Source organism: Centrocercus urophasianus, unplaced genomic scaffold, assembly GCF_019232065.1.
Source record: "Centrocercus urophasianus isolate 14NV4802_14NV808 unplaced genomic scaffold, USGS_Curo_1.0 seq_47, whole genome shotgun sequence".
NCBI classification, from domain to species: Eukaryota; Metazoa; Chordata; class Aves; order Galliformes; family Phasianidae; genus Centrocercus; species Centrocercus urophasianus.
This window is the reverse complement of record NW_024885055.1, coordinates 2710382-2733500: the sequence shown is the minus strand read 5'-3', so window position 1 is coordinate 2733500 and position 23119 is coordinate 2710382. Positions and strand designations below refer to the sequence as shown.

The following is a 23119-nucleotide window of genomic DNA, read 5'->3' as shown; positions in this document are numbered from 1 at the left end:
GCAGCCACAGCTGCTTCAAGGGAGCGGGGGAGCAGCTGAGCTGCAGCTGGGCTCATGTGATGGTGAACGCCCACCCAGAGGGGAGTGCAGCTGCCACCAGCACTCAGTGCTGTGGGCAGGAGTAGGAGGCTGCAGGGTGGGCAGGCAGCGCACAGGGCTGTGCTGGGACAACTTGCAGGCTGCCAGCACCGAGCCCACAGCAGCTCTAGGAAAGCTGTGTAAGCAGCTTAAAGCAGTGACATTTCAACCACTGTGCTAAATCACGCTCCTCAGGTCACACTGTGCCAGGATGCACGCCAGCTTGTAAAGCCCCCAGAGAAGAGTCCCCAGTGCTGGAGGATCAATCAGGGGTGCTATCAGCTCCCATGTCCCCGCTCTGCTCCCACTGCCCTGTGCAGCAGTGTAGGGCAAAGGATGGAGGCAGAGGAGGGGATACACCCCAAAACTTCCCCTACAGAAAACCACTGCTCACCTCAGTCCTCCTCAAGCAATTCCACCCACTCCCATTGTCTGTTTACTGGTTGCTGCATTGGTTCATCTTCAATGATTTCATGGGAAAGTACCAGAGCACAGACACATTTATAACAACACCCCACGTCCACACAGCTGCTGCCATGTGCGGGGATCAGAGCCTCCCAGAGGATCCCAAGGGAGGACAGAACTACACTGGCTGTCCACATGGCCTGGGGTGACACAATTCCCCACTCCCTTCTCAGTTTTGCTGAGCAGAATCAGGCAAAGCCTGGAGCATTTGAGCAGAGAAGTGACAACACTGAGCCAGCCACAGGTGGCTGTGACGTCGCAGAGCAGGAATTACTCGAGCAGCTCCTGCTCAGCCCCTCTGAGACCTCCAAAACCAAATGGAATGCATTCCCAGCCAAAGAGCAGTGAGGGTACCTAATGGCTGAGGGATCAGAATAGCCCTGACACTCACTCCCCACATTCTGCTGCGACAAACCTGAAGGCACCCACGCTTTTCTGAGCTGCCATACCCCACTGGGTGTCCTCAGACTCTGCAGTATGGGGACAACCAGCCTACGCACATTACCCCTGAACCCTATGGGGGTGAGAGGAGCAAGAGCCCTGCAGAGCCAGATCCCAGAGGGCAGCCATGCACACTCCTGTGCAGCATGAGCCTGCAGAGCAAAGTCCCAGACAACACACACTCAGTGCTGCTCAGCAGCACCACAGGCACAACACAGCCACCGAGCAACGGCAATTCCAACCACTCACAGAATCTGGTGGCTGCCCTGCACAGTCCCAAAGCCCACAGACAGCACTTCCTTATCTGCACACATCAGAACTCCACAGCAGCACATTTCTGAGCAGGATGTAAAGCTGTCCCACCAACACCCTTTTCTCTCTGCAGAAATCCCCACAGCTGGCCCCACACTCTGCTGACGGTGCCCTCACACCACCGCCGTGCTCCCACAGCTTTTAAAAGGGATGAAAGAAGGCAGGGGACACCCAGGCACTGCAGAGCAGGACCCAAGGCTTGGGACTCACGGGCCTGCCCAGTTCCATACCTCCGTGGACTCCTCCTGCTCATTGATCACCAGGAAAGCATCCTCGGTGGCCTGGCGCTTGGCGTCGGCGATGGTTTGCTCCATGCGCGCCCTCTCGGAGGCGATCATCTCAAACGCCTTCTGCTCTGCCTCTGCCACAGCCTTCTGCACCTCCGACATGGCCTGGCGCTTCACCTCGTTCACGGCTTCTTCTGGAAGGGAAGCTCAGCCTCACCAGCCTGCCAGGACTCTGCGGCTGCGCGTCCCCAACAACACGGGGATGGGCTGCCCTGGGCGCACCGCCGGCACCGCGCAGGGGCAGAGCCAAGGCAGCAGCGTGCAGCCGGGCTGTGCTGTAGGCAGGCTGCTCCTGTCAGTGCACTGCAGTGCCAGAGCTCACCCTGGGCAACCCCACAACCAGGGCTCACCTGCTTTCTTCCATATCTCCTCGGTGACGTAGCCCGGCCCCGACCTGCTGCCGAACTCCCGCAGTGAATCTGTTGGAAGAAGAGCAAGGCGGGGAGGGTTAACGGGGCACAGCTCACAGCAGAGGGTTCCTCCAGTTGGAGCCGTTCATCAGATGCTCGGAAGATAAATCACAGTCCTTAATTAGTGCCCTGCATAATTTATGATGCAGTATAACCCATTCCCATCTCCAGGTACTCTGCACCAACTGGAGATACAGGCGCACCACCAAGTGCTGCGCGCTGACCCCAGCGCCGGCCCCCAGCAGCTCACAGCCAGCACAGCAGCCGTGGGGACGCCCACATGGGGATCTGTGCCCACACTACAGAACTCTCGTGCTGCCTTCTATCCCTGCCCTTTTTTAATGTCTCGAAATCTCATCCGCCTCCTTTCAGCCAAACTCTAAAAGCCACTGATCCCTTCAGCTCTGCAATTCAGATCTGCGTGGGGTTCCCACCGCAGGGCAAGGGCTGAGCTACAAATACTCATTTTTGCTGTCTGAGAACTCACAAAACTCATCCAAACTCAGCTAAACCTGACCCAGACCCTAATTTGGGTAACCTTTGGACATCCAGGAGGATTCACTTTATGTATTAATCCAAACAAGTTGAATATTTATATTGAATTGTTAGAGTTGGGGGGGGATTACTCATAAAGGCCATCTGGTCCAACCCCTGCAGTGACATCAGGTTGGTCAAACTGGGCTTCTGAGCTTTAAGAATTGTATGCATTGAAGTCCTCAAGGTCAGAAATGATTTGGGTTTCAGTGAGAACTACATGCGCTCAAACTGGGGGGGTGAGGACAGCTTTCCACCTGTAAGTTAATGCTTAGGACTGCCACAACGACAGATGAATTGCCATCCAAAGCAACTAGCAGCTTTCTCCCCATGATTTCATTAAGTGAAGTCAAGCTCATCTTTCCAGTATGTTCTATTTAATGACTCATCGTCAGTCTGAAGAGTTTCAGAGCCAGCAGTCAGCTGCTGTGCTGGAAGAAGAAATCACTGCCCACCACAGGTATGAAAGAAATGCCAGAACAGGGCACAGAGGTGGAGCTCGTCTAGAACCAAGGAAGCTTGACTTTCCTCATATAAAGGGGCTTAGAAGAGAGATGGAGAAAGACTCTTAATCAGGGCCTCAGGTATCAAGACTAAGGGGCAATGGTTTGAAACCAAACGAGAGCAGATTTAAATTGGACACAAGGAAGACATGGCTCACAATGAGGGCGGTGAGGCACTGGCACTGCTGCCTGCAGAGCTGTGGGTGCCCCATCCCTGGAGGTGCCCAATGCTGGGATGGAGGGGACTCTGAGCAGCCCGATCTGGGGGACGACCCAGCCCACGGCAGGGAGCTACACAGATGTCCTTTAAGGTCCCCTCCAACCCAAACTGCCATCCATTTCTGTTGTACTCCCTTATGTTTTGCTATAAACCTATTATTTAAAGGCCCGTTTTCAGATAAAACCCTTTTTCTCGTGCAGTTTCCCACCCAGCACCGCTCACCGCTGCCGATGGAGTCGGAGCTGCCGGGGCTGTGCCTGGCTGTGCCCAGCTCCCCCCCCAGCCTTGCGTGGCTCAGCCTCACTGCACCGCCTCTTCCAGTAGTTGAGCTCCTCACGGTCAGCCTCCTGGCAGCGCCGCAGCACGGCCATGGAGCGCCGGGTCTTCTCCACCATCTCCATGATGCAGTTCAGCGCCTGGAGGGAGGCAGGGAGGGAGGCTGTCAGTTCTTCTGCCACCGCTCAACCAGGCTGGTTGAGTTCCCCACTGCAGGTGCCCCAGGGGCTGTCCCAGCAAAGTAAACCCAAAGTTATTTCACGGCAAAAGGATGTGAGCATCTCGTGGCATCATGTGGTATCTCGACAGTATTCAAACAGATACCATTGGGTCCCACGGCCATCCAAGCAGTGATGCTGTGGGTGTTACCACCTCCTGGGAGCTCAGCATCTGGTTTGGTCACCAACAGATGCTGCTCAAGGTGGAGTGAGAATAAACTGCTCTCCCATGGCAGCAGAGTGCCCGTGCTGCTGCCTGTGCCCCCACAGCAGTGGGGATGTGTCTTTACGATTCATGACATCTCTCTCTCCAACCCAGAGGAATTGGTACCAGCACTCCATAGGTACATCCCAACTTAAAATATTCACCTACGGGGCCTTCTGCTCCATATCCACCCACGTGAAGCATCAGCTTTAGGGCATAAGCAAGCATAGGGCCCCTCTATATTTCTGATCAAAGCTGAATTCCAATTCCATTTCTTTAGGGGAAGCATTCCAGAGAAGTGCTTGGGTCAGCAGCCTTGTTCAGCACAGAAAAACAGGCTCTGCAGAAAGTCTGCCAGAAGTACCAAGTCTGCCCATACCCAACCCTGCCCCATACAGGCTGGCAACCCAGGAGAAAAAGCCTTCAACCAACCCCAGCATTGTTGTGTTTTGTTCTTTTGTTTTTGTTTTTAATCTGTAAGTTCCACACACGTGCTGCACACAACACATCTGCACGCTTGTTGGTACAGTGCTGGCCTGGGCAGCTGCTGGAAGATCTGTGCAGGTTGTTCTGACCTGTGCAGGTTATTCGGACAGCCAGCAGGAGCAGCTCTCCAGCACCAGACACTTGGTTCAAACTGGTTTTGGCTTCCACTGGGCGCGGGCAGAGAAACAAATAACAGGAAACTGCTCCTGCTGAACTGCTTGTGGCAGCCAGTCCAACTGCTTTTAAAGCCTGCGTAAGGTATTGTATCAACAAGAAGGAAATCACTAACTGGAGCAGGTGAGCAGCGGGTCGCTGTGTCCCACAGAGCTTCCCACACCTCCCAGCTCCTTACATGATCGAGGTGCTTCCACTCGTCAGCCCACTCCCTCTCAGTCAGGCGGTGGTCCACCAGCTCGTCCTGGTAACCTCCATTCAAACCTGCAACAAACCACAGTTGGAGGAGTGATCAGATGGAGCAAATGCTTTCAGTGCTGCAGAGGGACCTCGGCCCCAAAGCAACAACAGAGCAGGATTTCTAACCAGGTGGAGCTGTAATTTTAAAACACATCTCCAAGACATGGGCTAATTGCATACGGCTGCTCTGATCCTTGCTTGTGTCATTGCCTCAGAAGTGCTACAATCCCCTCACAGGCCTGGACCTGGCTTGCTGAAAAGGCAGTTCCCCGTTTGTAAAGCCACAGGGGCTCTGAGCTGTGACTCGGGTTGCCCGGCTGGAAACAGGGCTGTTGCTTCCACACACCCCTACCAGCACCAGGAGAGAGGGGAGGTCACACACTGCTCTCCTCACACACCACAGATGTCCTACATCAGTCATTTCTGAAAAGTTAATTTCTATTTATTTCCACAGCCTTCATCTCTGCATGCTGGCTTGGCCACAGTCAGCGCCAACACCAGGTCCTGCTCGCTCCTCACCCCTGGTGGCTACAGCCTTATACCCACAGAAGGAAACTGCAGCTCTGCCTCTCCCTCTGTCTTCCTCCTTTTAACTTCTCACTATTTGACGTTCTCTCTGACTTCTCTGCAAAACCTCTCAACTTCCTTATGGGACACGCCAAGAATTACAACCCAAAGCCCTGCAGAGCTGCTCACCGAGCCCGCCGTGCCTGTCCCGGATCTCCCTGTGCTCCAGCATCTTGCCAGGGTCTCTGTACAGATGGGAGGTGGCAATGTCTTCCAAGGTGTAGTGCTGGAGGGGCGGTGGGGTGGGGTGGAACTGCCCACCAGGGTTCAGCATTGGGATGCTGAGTGCTGGGCTGTGCCGGGGCGCAGGGCTGATGGTGCACACACGCTTGGCAGGCGGCTCCGTCGGCAGCGGCTCTCTCTCAAAGCTGCTGTCATCCCTTCTGTAACCACACCAAGAGACACAGGGTTTCATTAGCACTGCATAAACAGGGAAGGGAAAGATGAACAAATTGAAACAGCAGAATTTGGGCAGTGATGATTTTACCGGAGGGGTGAAGGAGGGAGCTGAAACAAACACGACTGATTTGTGAACAAATCCACGGAATGACCTTGCTAAAAGGAGTTCAAAAAATGCCCAAGTGTTGTGATTCATCTTTCTGAGCACAACCAAATTAAGATTTCACAGCTTCTATAAATTTGAAGTGTGCTCCACATAATTACATAACTACTTTTACTTGGAATAAAGGCAGCGAAAACAAAACCGCGTCCTTCCCTGTGCTGAAAGCGCCTCCACCTGCTGCCTTCCTGGCTCAGGCACTTGGGTGACCTGCTCCCAAACAAATCCCCGTGGGCAGGGTCTGCCTGAGAGCCCCTGGAGAGGGTCTGCAGCCAAACGATCAGTGCTACAAGCAGGAGTTACAGCCATAGACAGCAGTAAGGAGCGCTACAGCTGCCTCACCAACAGCTGTAAGGAGCGCTAAGATCCTACGTTTGGCCCAGAACACAGTTTAAAGTTCTAATTCACCTTCACTGCTGTCCAAAAACATGACTTTGGGAACAGAGTGGCAAAGGCTCCTCTACCTGTCAGGGCTGTGCCTCTTGCTGTTCCCGTTCACCTCGATGAGCAGCTCCGAAGAGTCGGCCGGGGAGGAGGCGGTGTTGAGAAGGATGTGCTCGTGCTGCGCCAGGTACTGGGACGGCGTCTGCTTGGCAGCCCGGGCGCAGTGCAGCAGCTCTCTCTGGAGCAGAGGGAGGTTGGCCTGGAAAACATCACGGCTCTGCTTCATACAGCCTGCACGGACACGAGCAGCTTTGCTCAGAGAGCATGAACAGCTCGAGCCCGGGGCCCCGCTCAGCATTTCCCCACTTGTCACGTCTGCGCTGGGCAGACCTACCTGTGTTTTCTCAGGGGCTGGGGATGGCCTGGGGCCGGCAGACACAAAAGCACGGTGGGAAGCACTCTGTGCTCCCAGCATCTCGCTGCCCCAGACACAATAAGCCAACACCTCAAACACTCTAGATCCCAACATTTTCAAACTGCAGAATGGAGATGGGTTTGTCTCATTTACCCCTAGCGCACAAGCAGACATATGTGGCTCTCATTACAAAGTTAGCTTTCTGCGAGCCAGTAGCACGTGGCAACGGCCATGGTCTGTGCAGTCTGTCTTGGATAAGAATAGTTGTGGAGCTTGTTATGAGAGCTTCCCCAGCAGGGACATGCTGCCAAGCAGCACAGCCCTGCACAGCACTGCCAGCCCGCCCCACCAGCTCCTGTCACCTTCAGGAAGGGGATCACAAATGGCCGCAGGGGGAAGTTCGTCGCCTCTTGCAGCTTGCAGTGAAATTCCTCGATCGTCACTGTTGAGTTCTGAGAAAAAAATTAAGAAATGAAATGACTGTTTGTTCTTATTTTTAGATGCTTGGAAAACAGCTCAAAACGAACAGAACTAGAAAGGAGACTGCATCTGCCACAACAGGACTGACAACGCTCACACCAGATCCTGCCTCACACAGCCAAACAGACTCAGGCCAACGGAGCAGAATGACTGCACCAAACGTGGGGGGCTGAGGGCACTGCCAGCACCAGAGCAGGCGGCAGCAAGCCCAGCTGGCACCTCCTGCAGCCCAGCCAGGCGGCCCAGGGCAGGCTGGGGACGAGCAGCAGCTCCAGCTGCTTTTTCCCTCTCTTCCAGCTCAGCTCACCCAAACCATCCACCATCCACGAGGTCACCAGCAGCCTGCTGCTCCTATACTGATGTTCCCAGCTTGGGTGCTATCTGGAATAAGCTGCACACACAAAGTTTATCCCTGCAGCAATAACTGCCATCAGGGGGGACAGCGATGAGCAGAGGAACTTGAACACTTTGTCATTTCTTTCACTGGTGGGTAAACTGATGCGCTGCCTCGCACCCATGGAAATACAGACAAGTGCTTGCCTGCTTCAGCAACAACATTTGGTGCCTGTGAAGAACCCCGAGGCTGCAAACAGACTCATGTATGCTCTGCCCATGCCAACCTGGGGAGCAGCAGTACTTCAGGCTGCCCATGGCCCAGCTGTGTTTGCTGCATGCTCAGCCTCTGAGCAAGGCTGCCAAAAGCAGAGATCAGCTCAGAGCTGTGCTGGGCCATACACCAGGTGGCAGCTGGCACAAGGCTGTGCTCCAGGACCTTGGCTGAGCATGCACAGGGCTGGGCAGCATTCCTACCAGTCAACTCGTACCACTGCAAGTACTGCATCCAATCCTGCAAGGCCTGTTCATTTCTTTCTGAAGGATGTTTTCAGCTCTCCTTACATGCAGAGGGGCAGTGTGTGCACTGGGTGCATCAGCAGCAGCAACCCTAGCTCTTGCATGCCCAAGCACAGAAGATGCAAAAAGTCATTTACCAATCCCCTTCCTGCTACTGCACTGTCAGGCTGCCATAAAAATGAACGCAGCTCAGTGACAGTTTGCCCAGCCATGCACTTCTTGTAGGTGCAGGGAAAGCACTGAGGCCTCCTGCTGCAGTGCCAGGCTTTCTATCTTCCCCAGGCCTCGGCAGTGCTGGTGGGGCTGCACTGCAGTATGCAGGATGGAAAAAGCCCACTAAATGCCCCCTGTGCTCAGCACTGCGTATCACAAGAGTGAGGTGCTTGAAGCATTGAGACATCCTCTACATGTTCAAGGCTTAGAATTGGATTTCTTTCAAAAAGCAGCAGGCACAGAGAGCACCCCCACAGCTCAGCATCACCCTTTCTCCCCCCCAGCAAGTTGTGCATGCAGCACCTGCAGAGCTGCAGCAAACAGGATGGTGGCCCAGCATGCAAGGCCCAAAAGCTCCCTGCAAGATGCTCTTTCCAAAACAGCACCCAAAGCCATTCGGCTGTATTTGCAAAGGTGCTCGGGCATGGAAGCACCATCGCCTCACCAGAAATCACACATCCCTTCTGCTCTGGGCTTAGGGGTGCAAAGAAGAGAACGCTTCCCTGGCAGAAAAGGGCTCCTGGGAGTTACTGGGAGCAGACCAGGAAGCACAGCACTGCTCATGGCTTCTAGTGAGGAAGGCAAAGAGCACCAGGCATGCAGCTTCTACAACAAAGTATAGTCCCAAGCCCTCTGGGTTTCCATAAACTCAGCTGCACCTGGGCTCATGTCAGTGCAGTGGGACAGATTGCTTTTGAAATCCACTGAACAAAAAAAAAGACAGTGCATTTACCAGAAAGCACAAACAACACAAGCTGTGCTTAGCCAACATCTCCGCTTGCAAAGGCCCATGATGTTGTGCAATGGGGGCACGTGCTGGCTGCTGGGATCCCATCACTACAACACTATTGCAAAAAGAAATGTCCCCTGGGCTTCCCGGGGAGCAGCTTACCACCAGGGCCAGGACCAGGGTCCGCACCTTCTCCCCGATCTCTGGAGAGATGTCATTGCCAAACTGCTGCAGGGTGGTGAGGAAGCGTTTCAGCTTGCTGAGCTGCCGTGCGCCGCACGTGGCCGGGAGCTGCTGGTTGGTCAGTGAGGAAGAGGAAGAGGAGGCCGGGCCGTTGCCAAAGCGCTGGGGTGGGGATGGTGCCCCATTGAGCGTCGGGGGGGAATGGTTCATCCCGTTGGGCACTGCAGAACGGAGACAAAAGTGTTATGGCACGAGATGGGCACGGCCCCGAGGGCTGCGTCCCGCCTGCAGTGTGACCGTACTCCCCGTGGGGCTGAAGGGAGTTTGGCAGACGCGGCTGTTTGTCCAAACCAGTCCCATCTGTGATCGTGTCTCCTTTAAGCAGAAGGCGTGATGAAACTGACTGCAGCTTGGGAAGTCCGCATGGGATTAGAATAAATTGTTGACATCCCCTCAGTGCTGTTGTGCAATCTGAAGTCGTGTCTGGGAAATGGTGAAAGCAGCTGTGCATGGGGGGCCCAAACTTCAGATAAACCCAGAATGTTAGAGGTGAAAAATACACCACGGTAAATACAGCTGTGGCTGATGCACAGGGCTGGCTTAAAAGTCCAGAGCTGAACTGTGCACCTCTCCTATGGAGACAGGCTGAGGCAGCCAGGGCTGCTGGCCTGGAAAAGGCACGGCTTCAGAGTGACCTCACTGTGGCCTTCCTGTACCTGAAGGAAGTTTATAAAAAGGAAGGGAGCAACTTTTTACACAGGCAGATAGTGACAGGACAAGGGGGAACGGCTTTAAACTAAAAGCAGGGAGATTTAGGTCAGATGTTAGGAAAAAACTCATTACCCAGAGGGGTGTGGTGCTGGTAATGCTGCCCAGAGCTGTGGGTGCCCATTCCTGCAGGTGCCAGAGGCCATGGATGGGCCCTGGGCAGCCTAAGCTGAGGGCAGCCAGCTTACGGTGGGGGGAGGAGAAGCTCCCAAAGCCCCTCCTAGTAGAGCTGCCACAGGCATGGGAAGGCGTGTGCTGGCCTCAAAGGAACACAGCCTGCCAAAGCTGCCAACATTCCCACTGCAGCTTCCTCAGGATTGCTCCTTGGGTCTTCCAAAGAATCACACCTGGGAGGGTTTTTCAGAGAAAAGTACAGAGGCATTGGAGCAGTTAAACCACCCTGAGGCACAGCAAGGCTCCACACACCTGGAGCTGTGGGGTGAGCACAGAAAGAGGAAGCACAGTCAGTTGAGATCCAAAGGAAAGATAAGGGTGAAGAGAGCAAACAGGGCAAAAGGCTTTTCTGGGGCATAACAAAGACACACTCCTTTGTGCAGAGAGCGAGGACAAAATGAATGTAAAGACTGAGGACAGAGCTGTGAAGGTGAAACGGCTGATGCCTTCTGTTCTAGGTCAGTGCAACCAGAGAAACTCCTCGCCACACCTCCCCAGGCCAGGAAAGGAACAGAGATGACCTGCAGAGATCAGCAGTACCTGCCATAGCAGCAAATATTGAGCTCATTTAAAAGGCAATGGCAAGTACTCACAACGAGCATTGGTTCTGCAGTAAACATGTAATAAAGAGAGGTAAAGCCACCCCAAGCAGAGCAGTAATGCACAGCCTTGTGCCCTCCAGAGGCTGCAGCCAAGGAGCTCTGCCCCGTTCCCCGTTTCTTTCCTCTTGCTCTTAGCAAGGGAAGAAGGACAGTGGAGGTTGCTGTGTGTGGGCAGGAAGGGGCAGGGGCTGCAGGGGAGCACAGGGTGAGCAGGAATATGAAAGTCATCCTCGAAGGCTACACCACTAAATTCTGCAATAGGTACCAAACTGTCTCTCCTTGTCTTTACATCCCTTCACAGTGCAGGGCGTGCAAAGGGTGGCTCTGAGCACTGCCTCTGTGCACAGCCAAGAAGTGAAAAGCATGAGTAAACTTCATCACAGCTTGTAGTGCTCGCCCTACTGAAGAGGCAGTGAAGTCATCAGGCCTCAACAGATTCAGGTGACTTGGCCCTTAACAGAGTGCCAAGCAGCCTTATTGGAAAAATTAATTTCTATCACTCTGCTAATGGTCTTTTTCTGCCTTAGCAAAAGGAGAGCCATTAAAAAACCCTCCGTGTATAAAGCCAGGGACAACGTGTCTGGCGGGATAACCCAATGATTAGCACTGCTGCCAGCATCTCTCAGTGCATTAGCTGGTGTCCTGAAAGAGACTGAATGGCAACGCTGTGAAATCCCCTGCCAAGATGAAATGGAGATGCCCCAGACACTGCTGTGGGTAGCAGAGCAATACACACACAGCCAGGGGACCTCAGTATGGAATAAGGGTGAGGAGAGAATGGAATGTCTGCGTGCCACGAGTGGGGTAAGGTAATTCCATGCTTGAGTGTGAAGTAAAACAGCTGTGTCCTAAAATAATGCTTTTAGATGATGAGATTTTAAGATGATGGCTTAAATGTTTTCTAAAAGGAAAAAGCATGAGCCTGTGTTCTTCCTGCGAGGTGGGGCTGAACACCCATCCCACCTGGTGAGCTGCCTCCGAGCAGCACCCTGCAGCTTAACGGGAGAGGTTATGGAGCAAAGATGGAGAACAGAGAACTTGGACAGACAGTGAGAAATTTCCGAGGCTGTGAAATTAAAAGAGGAAAACTTTCTAATCTCAGCTGCAGAAACGCTGTCTGCAATGCGAGACACAGCAGAGTGGGAATTAACTCTGCCAGATACACACAAAGCTCAGCTCCTGGCTTCTTTGAAGCCAACCTGATAAAAGCCTTAAAGAGGTTATTGCAGAAATCTGCACCTGCATGGAGACGGACTTGGAGAGACTGTGACAACACTGGGACAAAGCAGGAATGGGCAGGGTTGTACTACAGACCCCATGGTACGTCCTACATAAGCAGAAGGAAAGCCCCAGCCCTCGCTCCCAGCTGTGCAGCTCTGTGCTGGCCAGCAGCCTGGCAAACAGGGAGCCCTGCCAGATGCTGGCAGAAGCAGAGCTCCTCGTCGCCGGGCCAGTCCCTTGGCAAAGTGATTTAGTGGGGGCTTACGTGCAGCTGGGGTGAAGGAGACGGGCCGAGGGCCGCCAGGGTTGACGGGGGGCAGTGGCGGCATATTGGGAGGAGAGGACCTGGTCTGTATCTTCACTTCCACGGGCGAGCCGGGCATCACTGGCACCCTCTTCTCACCAGCAACTGTACAAAGAGAACATGGACACGTTACCAACAATCCTCACAGGGATTGCCCTGCCGAGCACAAGAAGCACAGAACTGCAAAGGCTTTCCCTCCATTAAAACTGCGGAGGGATACCGAAACCACAACAAGCCACTCTTATTTTAACTGTAATAAAATAACAGCACTAATGCAACACTGCCAAACACGACTCACACACACCTGGCCATGCTTTCACACCACGTGTCTCTCACTGGCACACTGCTGCACGGCCACAGCACTCACACCAGTAACAGCTGGAGGAGCACTGCTATGTGCGCAGGAGCTGCCCTGGCTTGGTGCCGAGCCCTGGTACCCCCTTGCCCCTTGTCCTCAGCTCCTAGCTTTGGGCACCAGAACATGGCCACACATCCACCTTGATTCCTCTTCTTCCCCTCCTCCACTGTGTACATACACAACTGGATTTTGCCACGGAGAGAAACTGAGCCTGAAACAAATCTTAAAGGTCTTTTTTTTTTCTGTTCTCCTAAAGCATTCCTAGAGCACGCCACACGCAGCATGGAAGCACCAGCAAAGAAAGCAGGACTAACCTGGTTAAACTGCAGAGGGGGAAGAAGAGCCACAGATTTGATTCCCTGGAATATAACCAGCTAGCGCTGTGCTACCAAATGAGAAAGAAGTTACCCACGAGGAGGGTGGTGAGGCACTGGGACAGGGTGCCCTGGGAGGTGGTGGGTGCCCTGTCCCTGGTGACACCAAGGTCAGGCTGGACTGGGCTCTGAGCGCCTGATGGAGCTGTGGGTGTCTCTGTTCACAGGGATATGGGACTGATTCCTTCCACCTCAAACCATTCTACAATTCTATGAAAGCCAAGACTGGAGGAGCCAGCACCTCACCTTCGGATGTGCTCCAACAGATAGCAAGGACCAGGCAGGGCTGATAAGCGTAAAGCTTCCTGCTAAACTCCTGGGGCCTCTAAAACCCAGATAAAACCCATCCTTCTGAAACTCAGTTTTAGCCTAACCACATCCATTTCATGAGAACCAGGCCTGCAAAACAGGCTGTGAGTGAGGATGCGAGCCAGCCCCTGGCTGAACAGGACTAAAAACCAGACAGCCTTTGTCCCATGTAGACACTGCCTTCCCCACCCCCTCCTTGCACATTTCACTATTCAGAAATATTTACCGGCTCACCAATGGCAACACAGCCGTGCTGCCTCCAGAGGCACAGGAGATGCTGCAGGTCCCAGCACAGCTGGAATCGTGGCTGAGAGCTGAACACCAGCGCAGCTCCCTGGGTCACATTGCATCAAGGCCCATCCTTGCTGATGGCTGAATGCCCCAAGCATCAAGCAGGACACCTGCCTGCCCTGGGACACTGATGGATTTTCCATCAGCAAGGCTGGTTCCAGCGCAGGTGCTGAGTGCTCCCATGCAGCTCTTCTCGAAACGCTTACAAATGTTGTGTCTGTTTTTCCAGCAGTGCCTGCAGCACACGCACTGAGCACATTTATGGCACATTGCTCTTACCATTGCTGCCAACTGACCCGACCTGGGGATGACACAGTGACCCAGGAACAGCAATTTGAACCACAGAGGGGCTGCAGCACTGCGGTCCCATGGGGGGCTCCTCCATAGACACGGAAGCATTGGGACATCACACAGGAGGATGATTCACCAGGAGCAGAGAAAAACCTGAGCACGGAGACACTGTTCTAAGCCCAGCTCGGTGCAGGAATGCCACATCCTCAGGAAGCTGATGGGGCAGATCCTGCAGCGCTTGGAGTCACGGCTTTCAGATGCTGCAGAGCTCCTGCCTGGAGCAGGACAGCTATGGCACACAGTCTGTGCAGTGTGCCCATGTGGGGCAGGCGCCTGCCCCAAGAGCCCACACTCAGCGATTCCCCTTACAGAAGCCTTCTGACTACTGTGTTTAGTGCAAAGAGAGTGTTGCTATGATAGGTAACCTCAGAAGAATGGCTAATATTTGCTTGCGCTGTAAACTGTATATAGAAGCTGCTTTAGTAATCTCTCCCTGCTTGTAAGTTCAAGAAAAGGCACGGGTGAAAAGAGCCACAAGTCAGGGAGCATCCCAACCCCTCTGGAACTCACATTAATAATACTAAATGCCTTCAGTAATCAGAGAACAAAGTAACAAAAAGAAAGAAAAACACTGCAAGGTGAGAAGAGGGCACTGCCTCCCTGTACAGGCAGGCAAGGGCTGTGGGGCAGCTCGGGGGGGGCAGGCAATGCCCCACACCTCTCCCCACTGCAATTTTGCTGCGCAGATCCACACAAAGCCAAAGCCGTGAGCTGGCTGCGATGCTGAGCCACAAGCCTGCAGGGAGCAAAGAGCACAGGGAGAGAGCAACAGCACTGACACAGCACACAGCACGTGGACGCTTCATACACATTTCTGTGATAATATTTATACGTGCACAACTTAACACCATACCACAAGCCCTACGCACAAGCACAGGCAGTATCTGTAGGCTGTTAAGCCCTGCTGTCAGCTGCAGACGGCAAAGCCTTTCCTGCTCCTTGATGGAAAGCAGATCTGAGCCTGTGGCTGAGGACACACAGCGTGGATGGGGGCAGACCCAGGTGCTGTTGATGCAGGTGTGGGATGCCCTTGGCTAGGGCTCAGGATGAAGGAGGAACCTGCTGCACCCGGGCTGACAACAGCTGCACAGAGCCCTGCTGCTTCCTCACAGCCCCGTTCACTGGGCTCAGGCACTCCAGCTTAGCAGGCTGCAGCTTTCCGAGAAGTCAAAACAGGGAACACATTGGAAGGAGTGAGGGAAAAGCATGCTGAGCATGGCACAGCACTGCACGGCTGGCTGTAATGCACGCATCAGGATCTGCTTTTTGCTTTTGCAGGTGGCAGGGTGGAGAGAGCAGTGTCACAAGAAGACTGTATCAAGGCTTTGGCCACGCAAGGTTGGAGGTGAGGTCTGTGAGTTTAGCCAGTCGGTGTCTTTTGAACAACAGTTCAGAGTCAGAAGAGTAGAAGTAGGTGACAGTTTCAGACAGAGAGAAAAGCTTTAATTGAAGTAAGCACCTTCAACTTCCAGGTAGTACACATGAAAGTGTGCACAAATGTATCACAGAACAGACAAAACTGAAGCAGCCACTCCTCGAGGCTCAGAGCCCCAAGCTGCCACACCAGCAGCGTGCTGGGCACATGGGCACAGATCACAGCACATGGCACGGCCCACCCCTGGGTGCCCAGCAGTGCCAGGAGACAAACCACGCTCTGCGGGCACCACTGCTTCCTCTGACCTGAGCCTCATACGTAACACAGTCACAGAGCTCCAGCCGCTCAGCCAGACAAAGCCTTCCTAGAAGCAGAGGCTGAGCAACCCCACTGAAATGAGAATCACAGCTTTAGGATAAAGCAAAGCCTGTCCAGGTGATTCTGTGATTCTGTGCCAAAAGAGACCATCTGAAAGAGCAAAGCAAAGGACTCCGGTGCCACGGGGCAGCAGAACCCTGGCCACAGCCTAGGAGAGCTGCTTCAACACAACCCTAAACATTACCCTGGAGAAAAGGCCCCAGAGCTCTGTCCTGCTCCAGGCACCACGCTCACACCGTGCTGCAGCTGGCTCTGCAGCTCCTGACAGGCAATCTGCATGCAAAGAGAAGCAGCACCCGTGTAACCTGACCTGCTCAAGTAAATAGGGTGAAGTGAAATATGGCTCGCCACCTCCCAGCTTTGCTGAATGTTTATTTTGAATAACATGCTTATCTGCTCCAACTGCTCACCATCTGTTTCCAGTCTCCACCAAGCTAATATTTTTCACATTTAGGCACCGAGAAATGGGAAGAATTACATTTAAATTTTATTAACATCTTCCCTCTGCTCCGAGGTCGCCATTCCCTCCCCTCGCCAGCTCTGAGCCATCTGCAGAGCACCTCTGCAGCTCCAAGGGCTGCGTGGAGCTGCCTGCATGCAGCTTCCAGCAGCTCACTGCAGCTCCAGCACCGCTTCCAGGCAGTTTCCAACCCTCAGAACTAAACCGAGGAAGGACCCACCAGCGTACCTTGTTGCAGCACTGTGGCATCAGGAAGCGATGGAGGAGGAAGGCAGGAAGCCTCTGGGATGGGGCAGCTGGCAGCAGCCCAAGGAAACACGGGGCTGGGGTACTCAGTCCTCCTTAGTGGGTGACAGAGAGCTCTGAAGTCAGCTTTCACCCTGTGTTGCTGGGTGTATGGCACAGCCAAGCTGCGACCTGCAGGCCGTGGTGGGAGGGAAGGACGGCGCCTCGTGCAGAGCCCCGCGGCACTGTGAGCTGCTGAGCCTGGGACCGGAGCTTCGTACATCAAAAATAAACGCGTGCATCTCCTCTGCCATCTCCTCCTCTCCCACACACAGCTGCTTCGCTTTAAATCGCAATTCGGTGCAGTGCTCAGATAGAGGAACTTGAAAGAGCAAAGTATGTTATCATTTGCAACCAGTCCAGAAAGCAGTTAATAAGGGAAATAAGATTAATAATTGATTCCTGACGGCAGACTGCAGATCGCCATCTGCTTTGCCCTTCGGTGCTCTCCATAACACCCTATCAGTGCTCCCACCCCGCAGCCCATTCTGGGCTCTCCTGGTTCCCCTCCTCTCGTCCCCACTCAGCACCGACCCACTGAAACAACCCAAAATATCTCTGCACAGAGGTCTGCTTTCAGAACCTATTCCATAGCTGCTGCTTTCAGCTGGAGTCCCCTCTGGAAAAGCACCAGCCCATGGGACAGGGCGACAACAGCACTGTGTGCACATACCCTGCACAGCGCTGCGAGGAGCCCAGCGGGGAAAAGAGTTCTCCGAACAGACCAGACTGCCTTCAAAGCAGGGTTTAAAGACGAAGCTCTGCTACGATCTGCTAAGGTTTAAAGCAGAAAAACTGTTATGAAAAATCCCATATGTTACACAGAACAACTCAGCACTGCAATTTCGGGAGTGGGAATCTTTTTTTTTTCTTCCTGCTGCAAAGCAGATAAAGGTATGACTTCCATACCTGGAAATGCTGACCCAAAAGGCAGAAAACTAGCTGCAGCAACCTCTAACTTCTGGAGGTGTTTTCTACTTTCACAGAGGCTTTGAGACTCCTCTTTACACACAGCTTGGCCTGCTCCACAGCTCCTGCCCTCCAGATGGAACACATCAGCTCAGCCCCATCTCAGTGCCCTCCTCTGTCATGAGAAAATGCCATCACAGCCCAAGGAGCTGTGTTTAATTGGCATCCTCTTATTGCTAATCAGCTGTGAGGGGCTCTCCGCAGCTCCTAATGGTCAACAGCAGTGCACTCACTGATTTAAAGGGGCTTCGGAGCAGAGAATGAGGAGATGCTGCTGCTGAGCACCCACTGCCCATGTGTCCCACAGGCAGCTTTCTGCTCGGCCCTGCAGCCTCTGCACAGCAGTCTGTTTGTTGCTGGCAGCAGAAATAAACCCCAACTGGTCTGTCCTGAGCTCCCAGGCTGCCGACCCCTCCTCTCCCCTACCTGGTGTTCAGTTCCCCAGCTCTTGGTTTGGGAGGAAAAAAATCAAGCTGTGGAAGAGGAGGTGATTTTCCACCATCCAGTTCTGCACAGAACGCAGCAGATGTTGACAAAGCCGCTGTTTCTAGGTCAGTGCAGCCCGCTGCCTTACGGGCTCACCAGCCCTGTCCTCACCAGCTGAGGAGCAGCCACATGGGGAGTTCCCTTGGAGGAGCGCCTCCAGCAGAGCCCGCTCCTCTTCTCGGTGTGTTTTGGCCTCCAACACCTGCAGACGTGCTGCTTCGTGTGAACCAGATCAGGGTCAAAGCACCACGGCACGTGTCCCCATCGCAAGGCATGGAGCAAAGCAGCAGCTGGCCCATGTGTCAGCACAACACAAGCTGCTCGGGGTGCTGTGCCTGTGTAGGAAATCCCCGTGCCCAGCCTGCTGCTCCTGGTTGTAAACTGCTAGGGAAAGCCCCCTCTGACTTCCAGCATGCCACAGAGACCTTGCTCATCGCCAGCAGGGCTTCAGAGATCAAAGCTGGAGGTTCACAGCTGCCCCTCCAAGTGCAGACTGAACAAGGAGGGGTATCCAGGGCCCCCTGCAGCCCCGGCCCCACACTGCAGGGGTTGCAAAGGGCATGGCTGCGGGGTCTGTGCTCCTGAGAGACCAGAAACAGTGAGGGAAGGGCAAGAGGCAAACACAAGTCCTGATGAGGAGGAACACCCCTCTCCAGCCTCATGTTTTACCCGAGCATCCCTGAGATCAGATGGCACCTTCACAACAGCACAATTTTCCATCACCATGCTTTCCATATGTGCCTCTTCCGTAAGCTGGGGAGTTCTCAGCCCTGTTCTCCTCCGCCTGAACAAAGAGGCACGTACAGACACCTACAGAAATGTACACCCACATATGGCAGGGTCAGCTCGGAGCACCTGGGAAGTGAATCCAACAGAAGGTAAAGGAGATCAGCCTGAAAGGGATCAAGAGGAGAAAAAATTCTCATTTCAAATAAGAAAATAGATTCAAACCCATCACAAACTTAGTCGTCCAGTAAGCAAAGATTTAAGGATTTTAAGCCTCATTATTAAAGGTGTACAGGAGGACGGTTTAAGTTAGGAGCTTCAAAACCATGGTTTAGGATCTCATCCTTCTTCCCTTTCTCCCTCTCCGTAGCCCTGCTGCTCAGTGACCTGCTTCCCATCATCACAAACCAATTTAGACAACAGCCAGCACAGAGCAGACCTGGGCTGCCTGCATCGCAGTGCCGCTGGATGAACGAGAAGCACGGCCGCCAGCACTGCACGCTGGGACTGAGCAGCTCCACCTCACAAACCAACCAGCAAAAACCCTCAAAGCAAATCCCCACATTTATTTTAAAGTGCTGTTTTCCTTCCTTCTACAGTCACAGGGAAGGCTGTGACACAGTGACTATAAATGTCCTCTAACGATACAGCAGGCAGAGCCCCATCTGTGCCTGGGCACAGGTGAGACTTCTCACCACGTGTAAGTGCACCTGCCTTCCAATTACACTCACCAGCCCATTAGGCAAATGAGATCGCATCTGAGAGGATATCTGGAAAGTCAAGAAACAGGCCCTGAAGTAAGACATGCTTTATAACCCACGTGAGCTGAGCTGGGCCTCGGAATGCAGGGCATATTGGGCTGTGCTCGGTGTTCTCTGGGTTCCTGCTGCAGCGCTCAGTGCTGGTGGAGTTCTGAGCATGCGGAGCTCAAGCCAAGGATATCTGTGTGCCCTGCACACTCACTCCTGAAAAATATGGCCACTTCTGCAGGGCCCTCATCATTGCCAGGTTCTGCCTTGCAGTGGGAGAACAGATCATTTCCATCTATCCAAAACAGACCACGATATCACTGGCCCAAAACAATTTAGACCGCTGCTGGGTTTCTCACTGCAACTTGGGGAACAGCACTGAGCTCCAGGACCGTGCCAGCACCCAGGGACAGACAGCAGCAGGATGGGCTCACAGCAATGTGTGGTGCCACTGAGGGCACAGGGAACAAACTGCCCTGCTCAGGTGATTTGAGGAATCCATCTGCCTGCACGGACTTTTTTTTTTTTCTTTCCCTCCTGTGAGTTTATGCAGAACAGAGACAACCTAGCTCAGTTCCCAGCATCCAGATGGCACTTGCAAACCTTGTCTGTGTATCAAATGTTGTTTTTTAGATCAAGTGTCCCTGGTTGACAACACAGAACTTGGAGATGCTATCTTTAGAGAGGCTCTTCTGCAAAGAAGCACCCTTGGAGCACACGCTGCAGGGATATGCTAACATGGCAGCTCTCAGCAGGCACACACGGGTCTGTCTGGGGGCTCAGGTACCCCGGAAAGAACAGAGCATGGCTGAAGCTGAAGGGTGACCCAGCCCCAGCTAACAACAAGCCCTGCAGGAGTGATCCATCAGTAAGACTGCAGAGAAAGGTTAACATCCAGCACTGCAGGATGTGCTCATGGCAAAGTCCACTTGCACACAGGAATGATGCTTACCAAATCCCTACTAATAGAGCTGGAGCAGCTGAACACAGGCAGCAAGCTCTGAGATTTCATTCCTTCTTTCCCCCTGGAGGTTTGGAGACTCCTACCCCGCTCTGCTCCTCACCTCAACACAAAGGTCAATAACAGACCAACAACAACAGACTGACTTCCTCCCAGTCTTTATTTCTTCCTCCAGCTTTCATGCATGAATGAAAGCACAAGCAAAGTAACCGCTTTTAAATACTCCATTAACAAAGAGCAGAACTCCAAAACTTTCAGTTTTATATATTTCTGAAACAGCAATGGTAGCTTCAGTAAGTAACTGTAATCCTTGCTAGAGCAATATCAGCCTACCCCTAACATTCAGTTGCTTTCCAGTCTCCTCAGCTCCAAGATCATTAAAGCAATTGTCACCTGCATGGGAAAACGCACCAAACCCAGCTATGTCCTGCACACTGCCATGAGCAGCACGGACATGGGGAGAACACAAAGGGGGGTGCGGGAGCAAGGAAGGTCCTGGCTCAGCTCAACCCCTGCTCCAAAGGTGACACCGACAGTGCAAAGGGCTGAAGTGACCCCTCCTGCCTGCTGCTGAAAAGAACATTTCAGAGCAGCGACATCAGGTAAAGCAGCAGCTTCTGAAAAAGAAAGTGATCCAGGAGGCAGCTCCTTCCATATTGCAGGCGCTCACAGTAAACACCATATGGCCTGCTAATTTAATTAGGGAGAAGAAACCCCCGAAGTTTGAGATTTGACTTTGAAGGGTTTAAAACAAGTCTGAGGAGAATTGCTCAGCATACCGCATGAGGTTGCTGTCCTGCAAAGCCCTCGCCTGGCACTCACCTGCAGGCAGGAGCCATAGAAGTGCCCAACCTACAGCCTTGCCCCACATTGCTGGGTCAGCAGAACTAAAAGGATTTCTCTGTTCTTAGCACATCTTCCAGCGAGCACATGAGGGAAATGAGCTTTCTCTTCTCTGACATGGGACAAAAAGCAAGTCCGGAGCCATGAGCATCCCAAGCATCCCAACAGTGTTCTGCCACTGCTGGGGTGGTATTCTAAGGACTGGTGTAATCTGGAGGGGAAAAAAAAAAGCGGAGAAGTAAAATAGGACCTCCTTCTTGCTCCAATTTGGACAATTCACAGCTCTCAGCATCCAGGGTCTTTTCAGAACCAAGGCTGGGACTCATTCCTGCTGGGCACAAATCTATGGGAGTACATCATCCCTTCAACGAGCTGCTGGGCCAGCAGCCCCCAGCATAAACCCCATCCATTGCAGCTCTGCAAACTCCTTCTGGGAGACCAGAAGTGCATCCTATGGGAAACCCATTAGCACTCCACAGAAGTGCACAGCCCAGCCTCTCTCCAGAGTCACCAAACTGGGCCACTTGTGTCATTAGGGCAGGAGGGCATGAGAGATGCTGTACCCGATAGCTCCAACACCACAGATACAGCTGTGCTCACCCATCCCTACCTGTCCCATGGCAGTTCAGGGCTCATGGGCTGCTTCTTGGGGTGAGCTCCCAACCTTCCCCTTGCAGCGGTTGCTCCACAGGAACAAATCTGTCCCTGAATCACAAGATGGCAGTGAGAGGCACAGCCCTACAGTGCTCTGTGCTGCTCTATTGGTGACAAACTCAGGAGAGACCTGGGGTTTGGCTGCAGCCCTCTTATGAACCATGCTGGGAGAAGGCCACGCAGCTCCCAGCACTCTGCAACCTCTATTTGCACGGTTTTCCTCCGGCTCCTCTCCAGAAATGAATTAACCACCAACCTGTTCCTTTTTTTTTCTTCCCCTCCTCAACCCATCTTGGTCTGCTCGTCTGCTTAACAGCAGTGGCACACCAGCGTGCCAGGAAGACGACTTTCCCAATTTTCAGGTTAACAATAAAAAACCCCAACAAACATCCAAAGAGCAGCAGATTCCTTCCTGTGAGCAAGGAACCTCCTTCTCAGGACACCGCAAAGATTTAATTTACTGCCAACTGCCCTCTGGCTATTTTACATTTATGGGGTGGGGGTGAGGAAAGGAAGGAGGCAGGAGAGGGCATAATTAGCTCTGCTTGTAAAACGGTCATCGCGGTGGTGATGGTGGCTGGGACGCAGAGCCCATCGGGGCCTTAATAGATTTCAGGGCATTGTTCTGTGGGAGTGCTGAAGTGTGCGCGCGGGGTGGGGGGAATGAAAAAAAAAAAGGAAAAAAAAAATCAATGAGTGGATCCTACTTCTTGCCACAACCCCATATGGAAGTAATCAAGCACGAGGGTGGCAGCTGGGGCCAATAACAGTCACCTGCAGTTGAGAGACATGGGGGTTTCGGATGGGTTTTTAATGCTAATTTCCATGGGAAACAATGCGGGAGCGCGCGGGGCGCAGCCGCGGAGAGCAGTGAATGGCCCCGATGGGAACAATGGCTGCACCTGGTGCTGCAGCACGGCCGGCACGCGGCACCGCACATCTGTTCCGCCCCGCACACACAGCGTGCAGCAACAGGTCGGGCTGCCGGCCCACAGCCAGCACTGCACACCTCGTCCTGCCCCTCTGGGGAGAGCTCAGCGTGGGGCTGGACCGATACGGCCGTGCTGGTTTGGTTTTCCAGGTCCTTTGGAAGGACGGCTGCGGGCGCTGCGAGGGAGGCTTGCTCCTCAGCAGCAGGGAGCCCAGGGAGCTCATCCACAAACCTCCAGCTCCGTTGTATTTTACACTGAACAAAGCCAATCAAAGCCACGATATTATACTTTAAAATGCTTTGAGACCTCTGAAATTG

General features: G+C 53.4%; 1 protein-coding gene across 1 annotated transcript in view; it reads right to left on the bottom strand.

The window, feature by feature from the left end:
* The window catches only part of CBFA2T2 (CBFA2/RUNX1 partner transcriptional co-repressor 2), a 51671-nt gene that overhangs the window by 2377 nt on the left and 26175 nt on the right, over positions 1–23119 (bottom strand). The window contains 10 exon segments of the mRNA XM_042834500.1: positions 1527–1717; positions 1934–2002; positions 3473–3530; positions 3532–3666; positions 4788–4873; positions 5546–5799; positions 6440–6618; positions 7137–7226; positions 9212–9453; positions 12263–12406. Of these exon segments, the coding sequence (XP_042690434.1) occupies positions 1527–1717; positions 1934–2002; positions 3473–3530; positions 3532–3666; positions 4788–4873; positions 5546–5799; positions 6440–6618; positions 7137–7226; positions 9212–9453; positions 12263–12406 (1448 nt within the window).